At 36.7% G+C, this 15,000-nt stretch overlaps 1 protein-coding gene across 4 annotated transcripts in view; it reads left to right on the forward strand.

Annotated features, from left to right (window-relative positions):
• Positions 1–15,000, forward strand: part of LOC137976476 (clustered mitochondria protein homolog) — a 41,046-nt gene that overhangs the window by 14,319 nt on the left and 11,727 nt on the right. For 2 of the 4 annotated variants that reach the window (XM_068823840.1, XM_068823838.1), the window contains exons 17-38: positions 708–733; positions 922–969; positions 1,409–1,481; positions 2,646–2,737; positions 3,387–3,427; positions 3,972–4,026; positions 5,515–5,593; positions 6,325–6,442; positions 6,539–6,608; positions 7,292–7,448; positions 8,518–8,586; positions 8,777–8,838; positions 9,961–10,038; positions 10,243–10,313; positions 11,159–11,231; positions 11,362–11,428; positions 12,381–12,433; positions 12,743–12,784; positions 13,288–13,345; positions 13,423–13,516; positions 14,655–14,731; positions 14,970–15,000. The exon at positions 14,970–15,000 is cut by the window's right edge and continues 79 nt beyond it. In XM_068823840.1, coding sequence (XP_068679941.1) covers positions 708–733; positions 922–969; positions 1,409–1,481; positions 2,646–2,737; positions 3,387–3,427; positions 3,972–4,026; positions 5,515–5,593; positions 6,325–6,442; positions 6,539–6,608; positions 7,292–7,448; positions 8,518–8,586; positions 8,777–8,838; positions 9,961–10,038; positions 10,243–10,313; positions 11,159–11,231; positions 11,362–11,428; positions 12,381–12,433; positions 12,743–12,784; positions 13,288–13,345; positions 13,423–13,516; positions 14,655–14,731; positions 14,970–15,000 — 1,534 coding nt within the window. Of the gene's footprint in view, positions 1–707; positions 734–921; positions 970–1,408; positions 1,482–2,645; positions 2,738–3,386; positions 3,428–3,971; positions 4,027–5,514; positions 5,594–6,324; positions 6,443–6,538; positions 6,609–7,288; positions 7,449–8,517; positions 8,587–8,776; positions 8,839–9,960; positions 10,039–10,242; positions 10,314–11,158; positions 11,232–11,361; positions 11,429–12,380; positions 12,434–12,742; positions 12,785–13,287; positions 13,346–13,422; positions 13,517–14,654; positions 14,732–14,969 lie in introns of all 4 variants that reach the window. The other 2 variants (XM_068823839.1, XM_068823841.1) reach the window with 1 other exon arrangement.

A 15,000-nucleotide genomic window follows, 5' to 3' on the forward strand; every position in this document is an offset into this window, starting at 1 on the left:
AAAAGAAGCTATTCAAATTAAACTTACGAAACCGGCGTTAAACAGAGACAATGGTTACGAATTAGCAGCCATCTATGACACAATTCTAACCCCCAAGAGGCGTTAAAAAACCTTTTTAAAATTCATCTTTTTAACATTCACATCATTGACTGATGAAGTCCGGTTGAAAACGGACGAAATATTTCATAAGTTTTAACTTTTAGCTCCGAGTTTGTAAAACTTTTTTAACTTTTATTATGCTTCCGGAGCAGGAAACAAATGTTTTTAATTGTATATTTTAACTGTTAATAGTACTGTGCACACGAAAAGAAAATCCTGGGGTATTAGATACAGAACTGCCAATGTAGACATTCAGTTCAGAACATAACCACGTTTTGGTGTGTTGCCACAGATCTGGAGCATTTAGGTATAATGTCGCAGTTAAGGGCCTCCATTAAGATACTTAAAAATTTAAGAGTTTTGACAGCTGGCCTAGTGGATATCAGTATCAGTGTAGAAAGGGTCAGGTTCAAGTCTTTTACTCTTCAGAATCTTTTCTTTGTTTTCACTTTTTCTTTAAACTTGTTGTAAGAAAGAAATTGGTTAACTTCATGTGATTTCACTGCAGAGGGTTTGTTATTTTTATTTAATGTTCTCTATGCCTGACAACAGTGTTAGAGCTATAGAATACAAATGAATGTACATTGTACCTTTGTTCTCTTTCCCAGGTGATGAAGCTGCTTATTCTGCTGCTGTAAGTTGCTGTTTGCTTGTTTTCTCAGATTATAATCATAATTATGATTTAAACAATCTGCATTACCTACTATAACAGTGGCATTAACTTGTTCATCCGTGAATTGGCCCCCATTGAAGAGGCATTAAACATTAATCTTTAAAATCTGTGGTAAAATCTACAAGTCTCACTCCTGGGACTGTTTCTAGGGTGGTGATCTTAAAGGAGTGACAGCTTATAATTGGTTGGACACTCAGGTAAGTCCTCCACCATCATCTTTTGTAATAATGGGTAAGTGTACTTAAATTCTCTTTTTGTCACTACATGTGTGTCTTACTGGTCCAATGAGTTTGACAACTAATTCCACTATTGAGTTCTCAGAACTTGCAGCCCAAAATACTAAAAAATTGGAATTTTGCTGGCATGTATTAGGCCACTTCCATAGGGCTGATGCCTGTCATCAGTCTTTTTCATTTGTCCTTGTTACTAGTTTGTACTTTTAAGCTATTTCAGAGGGCTGGTACCATTCATCTTTAGAACAATACAATGATTTTCAATTATTGTAAATTTCCATTTTGTGAGTTACGGGGTATGATAAAATGTTGTTGTTGATGTTGTTATTGCTTCAAAAAAGCCCTGAATAAGTTGTTAGAGTACATACACAATGGCTAATAGATCTATCAAATTGAATTTTAGGGTCTCTACACTCTTAGCACTGTCATTGTAGATTACAGGGGTTATAGAGTCATTGCGCAGTCAATTATTCCAGGTAAAGAATCATTGGCTAGAGTAATGGTTGTTTGTAATACTGTTTTTGAAAAATTTCATTGCTGGCTTGCTGCATGGTGTGTATGTGGAGTACCCTCTTCACTAATTGCTAGATAGGAAGCTCATCATAATTTTAGCATTTGATAAGCTAGATCTGTGCACATTAGTATTATGGTACAGCTATTTAACAATTGTTATTAACCCGCAAGGGCTACAGGTCATTAGCAGTGAAGCCAAATGGGCTATTGACCCGTGGCCCTTGAGGGCAAAGTGTCTAATAATAATATTGTTTTACATGTAGTATCACCCAACCAGTCGGACAGGAAAGGCAATAATAAAGTTAGCAAATTCAATTAGAACAAATATTTATTTGGGAATAAGACAAAAGAAAGCGTCACACTTTTCGCTACTCGAGGACTATTACTAATAGTCCCCTGGTAGCTTAGCCAATTAAAATGCAGGATTTGCATTAGTCCACTAGTTGGGTGATACTAATTAAAATTAGACTGTCTGTTGTCTTGTAAAACAACCTGAGTTCTGTCTCTAGTCTGTCGAAGATTGTTCATTGTTAAGTTAGATGTTTGATGGCTGCATAAGACAGTCATCTTTTTGTCCAACACCTTGCACCTCGTGTGCGTACCACACAATGCCAATGGTACAGCAATCTGTAACTATTTGACACAGTCAAGAATAGTCCAGGCTGAAGTACTGCTTTGATCATCAACTCATTTTGTCATCTGCAGTGTGAATAAGTCGCTATCAATGTCGTTGCCATCATCATCATCATCATCATCATTCTTCAATACATTCTCTTAAATACGCTTAAAACTTTTGCTTATCATGTACTTCTGGGTTAATTCAGAGTATGGTCTCTCTCTGAAAACTTCATTTCACAAGCAGATTCATACAAAGTCATGTGACTTTTTAAAGAGAACCAGCCAGAATTGTTTAGAATAGTTTAAACTTAATAATGGCATTCCCATAAAATGCATTGATTGGATTAAAATCAGGAAAGGAAGTTAATTGATGTGAACAAGCTCTTAATTTTGGTTGTGTGAATTAGAACTGCTATGGTATTTTGATTTGCCAGTTTCTTTCCATAACCAAATCAAAAGCTAATACCACTTTCCACTATGGTGCTGCAATGTATAATATTTTTTTTCAGGGATTCTCCAGCGTGAACAGGAACAGTCTGTTGTCTATGGATCTGTTGACTCAGGGAAAAACATATCAAGTCATGATAAATTCTTGGAGCTGGTGAGGAGTGCTTAAGATTAATCCACTCAAAATCTCTGGATAGTGGCCATTTTCACCCTAGAATTTGAACATTAAATTGTCTAAACAGGCAAATCATCCTATGGTTTAGTCAACTAATGTGAATTCAACATGACCAATTGCGCCAGTTTTGTCCGTCGTAACTTCATTGAAACACACAATGGACTGACAAACTGGATAACTTTGAGTGCATGAAGGCTGGCGCTACTGGTTGTCTCACCTTTTGTGCCAACCTTCTTTTCTCCTGCATTGTGGAAAACTCCCCATAAACCATTGCATGCATGGCTTGTTCCAATTCCCCTGCAGTGGTTAATTTTTTCCGATTTTTTCGACAAACATGAACGTATAGGCAGGACTTAAATAGCTGAATTGTTCATCTGGACAGACAAATTAGTGTCTTCACAGACAGCCAATTTTTTAACGACTAAGTCATTTAAAAATTTGTTTGTCCTGTTTTCATATCAGATGATTTGTCTGTCCAGACTATTAATATTATATATTTTTTTTGTATTCTACAAGACTAGTGTGAAAACAACCAATGGGTCAACAGCGTTTGATTATGTATGTGTAATGTTTTCAGTCATGTTTCATACAAGTCCATCCTTTAACATGTTTTTTCGTCATCCTTTAGTTAAACAAGGCAGGGAAATCTATCAGAATACGTCCACACAAGTAAGTGCAGATAAAGTTGTTTGTCGATCAGAACATTGAAGTCCTTTTAGTCAGCTAGAACAGTTCTTTTGTGGTATTTGTGACAGAATTTGTACCCCCTGGTTATTATTTTTTTTTAATCTCTCTGCACTCATGAAACTTTTATCTTTCTGTTGAATTTGCTGTAAACAAAGTGGTGCAGGGATGGCGCAGTGCTGAGAGCACTGGCCTCCCACCAGTGCGGCATGACTATTCTGGGGGTGGGGGTAGGGGATGAGGGGTGGGGGTGGGGGTAGGGGGTGAAACAACCCAAACCTTTACAAAAAATTAATGCTAACCTTAGGCCCAAAGTAACATTATCTAAAGCATAGCGTTTAGGCATAAGGTTAGCATTTTTGTAAAGGTTTGGGTTGTTTCAGCTATTGTACCCATCACCTTCTTTCCCTCAGTTATTAAAAGGATGTCTTAAAGTGATCATCAAAGTTAAGGGTTCTAATCAAAATGATTTGAGGTTTGAAGCATGTTCATGTACATATTGCTCAATGCGCCTATATCTTCTCAAAAGGGTTGTCACTTCTAATGGTGACGAAGTTGAAGTTTGTTCATCGGTGGAATGCAAGGTTTGTATGTTTTCTTTTTATGAGGTTTACAATGAAGTCAAATCATGAAGAATCAGTATAGAGTAAATATGAAAGCCACACATTTATTAATAGATTATCTTATGTTATGAATGTCAATTTACAGTAACAGTAACAAAATAGAATGCTTGAAAATTTGGGCTTTGAACAGAATTTAAACCCATGGTTGTTACTGAACTAACTCTCAGGGCATGAAATTGCGACCAACACAGTCACATTTGTGACTGAATGTTTTTACCGTTGTGACTAAAAGATGTGGAGGAGTAAAAAATTTGCAGCTGGCTTTTGACCTTCGCTCTTTTGAAATAAAAGGGTTAGCAGTTGCCACTTTGCCACTACTTTTGCTAAAATACAACACAATGCAGAGCGACTACTTTGCCACTAAAATTTGCGAAATTGCAACTAAACTTTTGTACATGTATCTTGTTGCAAAATTGCAACTGGATATCTCGAGCCCTGCTCCTTAAAATGACATTAAAACTTGGCAGAAAAGTTCAATACCCATTACTGTTTTTAGCTTTCGAGAGCTTTCTCAGGAGTTTCAATTAGTCAGTCGATCAATAACTTTATCATAGGGTCAAGTCCTTCCATCTTGCTGCTGGTGAAACAGCATGCTAAGTCAGGATTCCGTTAAAAATATTAAAGCTAATTAAAAATAAAACTACTATCATGTGTATTTACACTGTATGTACATGTACAAAGGATTAAAAGCCCTATCAATAATTATTGCTAGTCATAAAATGCAACTTTTTTCTGACAGTTGTCACTGAGTAAGTCAATGAGGATTGTTACAGTGCACAGGTCATAGGTCAACATAACTGGCAATTGAAATACAATGGAAAACTTGGTATTTGTGAAGAACACCTTCCCCCACCAACAGTCGGCCAACACTAGACCAACAGACTACTGACAGGTAACCAACAGGTTAGCGACAGGTGGGTTACAAATCATAAATTTACTGACATCATAAAGTTACTGACATTCTACCGACAGGTTTAATACCAACACCTTACCGACAGTCGGCCGATGGTCGGTCAACTATTGGCCAACCAATGGCTTACCAACAGATATCTTTTCATCCAAACATAAATAAAGCTGTCGACTCTTGGTGGAGGGGAGCTGTTCTTCACAATTACTGAAAACTTAATAACTATTTAACTCTGCTTTATAAGACTTTATACTTATTGGAGGATTTGGGTTGTTGTAGTGCACAAGCAACTGTAGTTACCTGTGAGTTGTTTTGTACTATCAGGTTTCCAAATGTTTTGCACCAGGCAAATTAATGCAAGGTTTGAAATTGCAACCAACATAGTCATAGTTACAAATTGATTAATTTTCTTGTTTTAGGCACTTTGCTACTTCAGCATTCAACTAAGAAATGAAACAATTTCAATTAGATATTAAATAGTTGAAAATGTGGGTAAAATCGCATGCAGCAGCTTTTTACTGGATCATGTTTACAAATCTCAGGGTATCATCGGAGCTGATGGAAGGCATTACATTTTGGATCTCTTCAGAACTTTTCCACCTGATGCTAATTTTGTTGGAGGTACAGCATTTACAAGAGTATCATTATTGTATCAGAAGTTACAATCAAGTCAATTTGGAATTGCCCAATATTATCACTTTTTGCTTTTGTTTTAGATTGTCTTTTTTTTAACTTGCAAAGTGACTATGGCAGTTTTAATATTCTCCTTTGATATTGCACACCTTAGTCGTAACCACATGAGTGCCCTACGTACTGAGATTTTATGGAACACAGTTCATGGTTTTATTGTACTTCTCTTGTCCAATTTTTATTGAGTGACTTATAAAACTCATCTCTGTAACTACTTGTACACATTCTACTATTAGGTACTTAAGAACATACTGTACTTTCACAATAGACCCCTTTCGATATATTAAAATTCAGTCCCAAACAAAAGGCATCAACTTGAGGCTCTGGGGAATAAATGTAAGGATTTGCATGAGTTTCTTCCCCGGAACCTCGAGATGATGTCTTTTGTTTAGGACTGAATTTTAACCCATTGACTCCCAGGGGTTCCCCATTGACGAGTAGAATTGTCTGGCATTAGACAGAGTAAAATACTAAGTCTGGCTGGTTTAGGCCGGTTTGGACGTCAAAGGGTTAATGTATCGAAAGTGGGCTGTTATGGCAAGAACTCTTGTCATTATTGTTATTAAACTAATACTAACAATTAAAAAAAAAAGGAAGGCAGTCTCTCCACCCTTTTCCAGACATAGAATCTTCTCCTGACAGCAATTTTTTTTTCTGACCAGTTACTGAGAAAAATCAACCCCCTGATAACTCAGAGGAAGAGGTGAAGTCTTCCGTGCCACAGCCATACAAGCACAAGCTATGTTGTCTGAGACCTGAGTTGATTGAAGGGTTTATAGCGTAAGTTACTCAAACGTTATTTTCTTTCCTCAGTAGACTAGCTTCTTGGTGGGTAAGAGTTGCTAATTAATGCTTGTTTTGATGGTATTTCTACAGATTCCGCTATGTGCTCTTTCTGAAACTCGTCGCAATGCATGTATCAGCTGCCAAACAGAAGGAGATGCAGGTTTGTAGTGAAACTGTTGATACCTGTATGTGAAGGTGCTAAATTTATGCCAAAATTCATCATCTGTTTGGGGCAAGTGTCAGTCAGTGGTTGTTTGCTTGATGATGATAAATTAATCTGGGCTTGAATGCAGGCGTACATTAGTTGACATTCTGCTAGACAAACTAACAGACGTTCAGTGATTAACATAATGGATCATCTGCCAAGTGACAATAATAACTTTCCTGTTGTACTTCCAGGACTGAAACAAATTATACTTGTAGCAATATTATTAAATTAAAGGAAAGGCACTTGATTTAAGTGTCTAATTATTCTTGCACTTGAGTGCTAATTGGGGACACTGTAAACTGAAATTAGCAATTAATGCAAATCAAGTCAAATGTTGGTTTTTGAGGAGAGAGGAAACTGGAGTACCCAGAGAAAACCTCTCAGTGCAGAGTAGAGAACCAACAAACTCAACCTACATATGACGTCGAGTCGGTGGATCACATGCGGGCCACATTGGTGGGCAATTAATATTTACCACTATTTTGTTTATTTATATAATTATTATATTATAATTAATAACCAAAATAGTAGTAAATATTAATCCTGGTAAACAATTTCAGAATTGTGTTTGTCGCTGAAGGTTTTTACATTTTTGGTCTTCATTTGATTTGTGGTATTTCCCTTTAAATTAGAAGAAAAGTGAAGAGAAGCCATTAGATGAAGCAAATGGTGAACAGTTAGAATGTCCATACAAGAATGGAATGAACAATGATGATAGCAAGCTAGAGGAAGCTGTGAAACAAGCTGAAGAAAATCTCAAGAGCACAGACTCATCTGCTGAACATAATGCAGGTTTGCCTTGACATTTTTGATTTTATCATTAAAGTTGATTAATAAAAAAGATCTACCACCTTCTGGTGTGCCTAATTGTATTTGAAATTTATTTTTATGGAGAGAGTTAGCACTGCACTGGTATCGCAGAGATTGTTGCTCCAAGTTGGCCTGTTCAATTGTGAATTTTTCATGTTTTCCTTTCAAAACCATGATGGTAAAATATATTCACGTACTTATGTTTGTTACCGGTACTCCCAAAATAAGTTTCGGTTGATAATAACATGATACATGTAATTAATTTTTTGTCAGATCCACTGAATTGAGAAATAGTATACCAGCTGTGTGATCATTAAGCTGGAGCCATCTTAAACTATGACTTCAACCCAATAACGAGTAAAATCGTCTGGTGTTAGATAGAGTAAAATCTATTAAGTCTCACTCCTAGGTACCAATGGGTTAAACAGTTTTTTTCTAATGATCAACTTTAAGTGTCTCATTTTACTCCCTGGTTTTTTGGGTTTTTTTTGACAAGGTGAGGTCCATAACCTTGCAAAGAAAGGAACAAATATTATAGTAGTTTAGCTTTATTTAGAGCAGTTTTCAATTGAGTGTCAAAAGTAATTAGCAAATTGCTTTGGTTTTTCATTACTTCACTCAGTGATTGGTTCAAAGTTCTCATGCCACTTTTTCAACCAATCAGAAGTGAAACCAAAACCAATTGTGGCTCGTGTGCACATTATTTTTCCTGCACTTTGTGTCGGCTACTTGTACATGTAGTTACTTTTAGTTTTGATTGGCTTACTGGATTGTCTCTGTCCTTTCGGATTGGCCAAACCAATTACTTTGTTTTTGGTTTTTTGACACTCGATTGAAACTCACTCTATAGGAATTATACAATAGTTAATTATAAGAGTCTAATAGCTCACCACAGTTTTGTGGATATCTTTACTAAACTATTGTGTGCTTACCCTCTAAAATAATGTTGCTGTTATTGTTCTTACTTACATGTAACTGTTGTCAAACAAATATTCATTCATTACAAAGGTAAACCTTTTATTATGAATATTCTATTATTTTTTGTTTGCAGATGACAGTGACATTTCAGCTGAAGCAATCAAATCGGCTGCAAAAGCTGTTGGTTCAATATGTGATTCAAGTTAGTTTTCAGACAAGTCATTATACATGACAGTGTATTCATGTAAAGCTCCTTTGACTAGATTATAAAATAATTTGCATGTCAATAATATGATTATTTCAGATCATTGCAGTTACTTTCATGACTGTAAGAATTAAGTTCAAGATCAGTGATGGAGTGACTCATGGGATGAACTTGTTTTTCGTTACAGAGTTTGATGTCAGATTCAATCCTGATATCTATGCTCCTGGTATAAAACATGCGTCATCAGAGGTGAGTGGCTTCAAAAATTAAGACCTATAGTAAAGATTTAATGGGTCCTCTGACTGATGACATGTGGCCGACTCACTAGAATAATAATTTTGATTAATGCAATGGTGAGCAGTACTGAAAGTGGAGTATTAATGACATTTTGTAATCAGGGAAGTTATAAATGTCATTCATTGTTTTTTGTAATAACTAAGATAAAGGCAGTTTAGTTTGAAAATTAAAACATTCAACTTCATTGGCTGAACTTATTAACGCTTCATTCTTAACTGCTAAAGAGCGTGTGTAGTGCTTATCTGTCACATGGTACAGCTTGTGCAAGTGACTACTACCAGTATCTTGCTATGAGAACTTGAAGCAAAAGCACATTTCATCTATTAGCACTTTGTCATAGTTCTTCCTTCCACTCCCCCCCCCCCCACCCCCTCAATTTGGAAATGGGTTGGACACATTGTTTTGCATTGCAATGAAATTATTGGTTCCCTCCCCCTCCCCTTCTCATTGCTGGAAATAACAGTTGGTCATCGGACATTGTCCGACCAAATTTTGAAAATGTCCGGCCAATTTCACATTATGATCGGACACGATGATCGAACATGTCACCAGCACATCTCGAGTTCTCTTCTTCAAGGTGTTGTCAGTCAATAAATTATGTCCGGTCCAATTTATCAAATGTCCGACCATAAGGAAGATTTGAAAGGGCATATGTGCTCTGAATAAAGAAAAATTATTTCCAGCACTGCCTTCTCCTACAAGGTGCAGTGTCTGCACAATGGCTCATTTGTCTTTGTTCTTAACCCTGTCCAATCTTGCACATGTCTTTACCATTCAGCTAATAATGCTGAGTACATAACTGAGGTTTTACTAGTATTTCATGCAATCCTTAACCCATTCAGAACTAAAAGCACCGTCCCCAATTATCGAGTAAAATTAATGTGGGCATGTATTTATTTCACTTTGCCCGATGCACCTTAGCCAAGTAGACAAAATTCCTAGGGACTTTATGCAGGAGCAGTGACAGAAATTAAATTTATGTTAAGAATGAGTTGTGTCAATTAAGCTCAGTGGATTATGAGCTAGTACTGTAGTTAAAATTAATCATGACAGCTTTTGGTTTTCCTTAATCAGGAAGATGCTCTCTCTACTGACAAGATGCTTGTTCAAGGTGCTTCAGAATTTTTAGCAGAAACTGTCATTATCAAAATGGTGAGTTTGGATGTTTTTTGGTAAATAAGTGCAGGCTCTAACTACCCTCAGTTGAAGGGCCGATATCATAACCCTACACTTGACCCTTAAATCAGGGAAAAAGATCAGTCATAACATCCACTTTATTTGATTTCAAAGTTACATGTGTGTTTTGGTTGATAACATAATTAATAATAAACGACTTTGAATTTCCTTTCTGACCAGGTGGAGGATTTTATTAGTTTATCACAGACACCTATGGATGGGTCTCAATTAACAGACATAATGCATAACAGGTACAGTGTGCAGTTGTCGTAACTGAGGTGAATGATTGTTTTAGTATATACCACACAGGTTGAATAAAAAAAGAACCAAAAAACTTTATTGTTGTAAATACAGTGGAGAATTGCAAATTTCGCGTGCCACCTACTTGGAGGTGATTAGTACTTGGATAATCACCTCCTAGTTAGCCAATCAATGCACGTGGAGAGCACTATTCACCTGTGTGGTAATTATACTAATAAGCCGTATAATTTATATAGCACTAAAACTGTAAAGAAACTACCAGTATTCAAAAGTGCTGACATAAAATTCTAAACACTTAAGCTGGAAATCATACTATTAATTTTACAGATTAAAAGCAATCCTAAAAAGAAATGTCTTGAGTTGTCTTTTAAAACAAGCGAGGCTGCTACTTGTTCTAACAGGAACAGTGGCAGTGCGTGTGGTGAATGCAAGTGTGTTACATTAAGAGTACTGTAGCTGCTGGGGATGTTAGTGCTGATGGGTAACCTTGTCTCGATTTGATTTCATCATGAGTTAGACTGCGTTAAGGTTGTGTGTGTGTAATCATCTCTCAAGACTTGCTGTTCATACTTCGTCATGTCATACAGATGAAGCCATGCATTCATTTTTGTAAAATTGAAACAGTTCAGAGTTTATTATCAATGATTATTCCATTTGTGCTTGTTAGATAATCATTGTATGGAACTGGTTATAGCCAATTCGTATCCAACTTGCCCTCACAGAATAATTTTACAATAAGTACAGTAAGCATGATAATTCATTGCTATTAATGAATTATCATGCATACTCTGAAATTGTTTTGATTCCTATCTTGTTTCCTCTTGTGTTTGTTTAGGGGAATAAACATGAGGTACTTGGGAAAATTAACAGCAATTTTATCAATGCGAGCAGATCTAGAACATGTGTATGTAAGTGAACTCTTGATTTTCATAAAGGAGTTAATTCATTGTGAAATGTCATCTTGGTCAAAGCTCACTGTTAAATAGTTGTGAGATAATTTGGGCAAAAAAGGGCCTGTTTTCTTATTATATCTTGCAGAAAATTTCAGTTATGGAAATGATTATTAGAAGTGCCAAGCAACTATTTAAAATTCACATGCAAAGTGGTGAGTTCATGATCATATCATAAGAGCTCTCAGATTTTGGCGTGGCTTTGAGGCAACCAATGTCTCTGAGTATTTACCCACGTGTTTATGGTAATACACATACCACAAAGGCAAGACCATTATCTAGAACACTGCATGGGCCCCGACCATTTTCAACAGCTTGTTGGTCCTTAAATACCCAACAAAAGTTACGACCATGGGAATGTTGTGTAGAGATTCCAGAATTTGTCGTCATTGGAGGAGTCTTTTCATGATTTCTAGTGGACAAACCAAAGATATATCATTCTCTTACACTGTATTAATCAAGTTTAAAGGCTATACTATTAGTTACCATGTGCAATAAATTATTATTATTGTTTTCTAGTTCAATTCATTGAGCTGGGAAAAAAACCAAGAAGCTGCACTTTACAGTACAGCCTGAAAAATTGAGGTTATAGTGAGATATTATTATAATAATATATCAAGATCTTTGCATCCATCAACAGAAGCAAACTTTAAATTTAGTAGGCTGTACTGTAGAACACAGTCATGTAGGTACAAAATTGCTCGATCTATATTTATCAAGAATTGTCCCCGCCAACAACACATCAATAACACAGTTTGTTTTTGGCCACAAGAGAAGTTTAATGTATTTCAACATCCGAAGACATAAAATATAAATCATGGGACATCAAAAGAAATAAACCTCTCTGCCACCTACCCTGTCACTAAGAAATAAAGAAACATGCAGGGAGGGTGGGTGGGAGAAAAACTACGTGAGGTAGAAAAAAACAATATGACCACTTTGAGAGTTATAGAAAAACTGAAACACAATACAGCATGTAATATAAAGTATCACCTGCATGAGTGTATGAATAAGGGGTGTGTCGCGTGTGTTTGTCAATAATTAATCCGTTTGAGTGGAAGCACCCAAAGGAAAACCATAAATTTTTTTTTCACTGTTGTGTTTCAGCAACCCTGAAGACACTTTCTGTGGCCATTAGTCATTTTTTAAATTGTTTTTTGGTGAGTGTGGGTTAATACTGTTCTTACAAATTAAATAAGTGAGACGATTCGTAATATTTATTTGCAGTGCAAATTGTGCTCATGAAAAAGTTTAATTTGTATGTGGTGTGAGTGTTGAGTGAAAATTCCTCAAGATATGATTTGCTCTCTTTCTTTGGCTGTATTTATCTTCCAAGTCTTTCTTTGCTCTTTTGTATAGTGTCAGCTAAAGCAGCCTGCCTCCGATAGCTATGCTAACTGCAGGTTACCAGGGTCTTTGTAATTGAAAGACTGTGAATAATAAAGTAAATTAAGATGTTTTCTTTTCAGAGTATGTACCCCAGTCCTGTACCTCATCTTCCAGCTGAAGAGGTGTGTAATAATTGGCCATCTTACAGTTGTTTGCTCAGTGACCTAGTCTATGAATGGCTGCGAGGCTGCCGGTGACCTTGTATTGATACAGACCTTACTGCTTTTATCATGTGAATTGTGTTATTGTAATTCTAATTAGTCTACATCGACATTAGAAAAGCGCAAAGGTTTGTAGCAAAGCGGGGTCTCTGGCAGCCTCTCTTCCATTCTTGGCTACAACTGTAAAATGGTCTATTGTATTTTTAATTCTAAACACCTTTGATCCCTGCCATGCCAAAAGCACACTTGCAGCAGGGTGGTAAGAGAGGGAGAAATCACAAGGAAGGAAATAGGAGTTTTTTTTGCCCGGCTACACTCATTTCTTATTGGTTAAGAAGATTATGTGTTTTGTTGGTTTCGTTTGAATGGTCTCACTTTGGGGTTTTAAACTCAGAGTGACCTTACAAATTGAAGTGTTTAATAGAGGTGTTTCCTTTTATCTTTGAATTTATTTGTCTATCCAGGTTGCAAATAAGAAGAAAAAGAACAAAAGAAAACCCCTAAAGACGTCAGCAAATGGAGGTCAGTTTAACAAGCAGTACTCTTTTGAAATGTGTAAAATAAATTAACTTTTGACTCACCGAATGTTGCCTTTGTAGCTTCAACTGTGGCTTGGGCAACCCTTACCCCAGAGGAACTATGGAAGTTAATTGTAGAAGAAACAAAAACGAACTTTGGATTTGAACTTAACTGGTAGGAATAATAAAAATTTAATAATAATTATTTATTTTTGTTGTGGTCCCAGGTTCAATTGAGCCAACTGCTGACCGATTGGCTCAGTTGCATTGGTTGAGCATCAGACTACTGTGCCGGAGGTTGCAGGGAAAAAGCTCCGACCAGGCCCCAGTTTTTCAAGGGGTGGATAACGCTATCCACCAGATAAATCACTATCCACTGGATAGTGCAGTTTGTTTCGCTATGAATTATCCACTGGATAGTGATTTATCTGGTGGATATAGCGCTATCCATCGTTTGTACAACTGGGGCCAGATCATCAGGGTCTTAAAATAACTGAGAAAAAAAGTGCTGCATTTGTAATGACATCTGCAAATGGTTAGACCCTAGTGTTCTCCGATAAACCAGAGGCTGTCTCCCAGCCCTTCAATTTTCATAAGCCTGTGGGCCGCAAAAGAACTCGCACACTATTCCCAAAGAGCAGGGCGTGGTGTACCCAGTGTTGTGATCTGTCCTCTGTCCTGTGTTATATTGTCATTGGGAGGGTAAATTCTCAGAGATGTTAGCTAAGACCAAGCTTCTCTAAAATCCAAGGGTAAAATCCAAGAAAAAATTAATATGATGATGATTCTCGTTAAGGATCTATAGGCTCCTGTAAAACCATTCCAACAAAATAATTAATTAACACTTTAGTGATGCAAGTGAACAGAATAGATTGAGAAGAAACTACATATATGTGCGCTGACAAAAATGGTCTCATTATGTAATAGACCATCCCACTTTTTGACTAGCAAATGCCCAACTGTACAAAATGTCAGATGAATAGACCGTTTTCGAATTCTCACGGCTGGACTGGATCTAGCATGAAATGGAGGCTAATGCAGGCAAATCTTTTCAAATGCAAATTAATTTGCCAGCATTAGCCTCCATTTCATGCTAGATCCAGTCCAACCGTTAGAATACGAAACTGGCCTATTGCCATGTGATTAAGCGACTGAGTGAACATGTACCTGACAGTACTGCCAACCACCACTGACTGCTCTTAGATGACGACCGGCCCAGACCACTGCTGCTCTTTGTTGTTAACTTTGTTAAACTACATTGAACTGCATATTTTTGGTTTGAAAAAGGGAACATTTTTGCTTCTTCTTGGTAGTAAAAATAGTGAAGACGCCCTCCTGAAGTGTCATATTCACAGAATTTCATTGCTCAGGTCATTCTGCTTAAGGACAGGTTAGTTTTGAAAGCTTATTGTAACTAATTCTTTGGAAAAATATAATTGTGCAAGGAAGGAGAAGTGTTTGTTGTAAGGTAACAAACAACTCACAAGTATGCTTCTACACATGAGAAGCAGGACTCTGTGATGATACAGCTGTAGTCATGAAAGAGTGTTCATGGGTGATCTTTCACAGAAGGTGGCATCTGCAACCAGAGATATCAATCTTCTCTGACTCTCTTGTTGTGTTCAAAGGTGTCCAGGTGTTATTACGAGAGTACGACTT

The sequence above is a fragment of the Montipora foliosa genome, chromosome 11, assembly GCF_036669935.1.
Source record: "Montipora foliosa isolate CH-2021 chromosome 11, ASM3666993v2, whole genome shotgun sequence".
Classification (NCBI taxonomy): Eukaryota; Metazoa; Cnidaria; class Anthozoa; order Scleractinia; family Acroporidae; genus Montipora; species Montipora foliosa.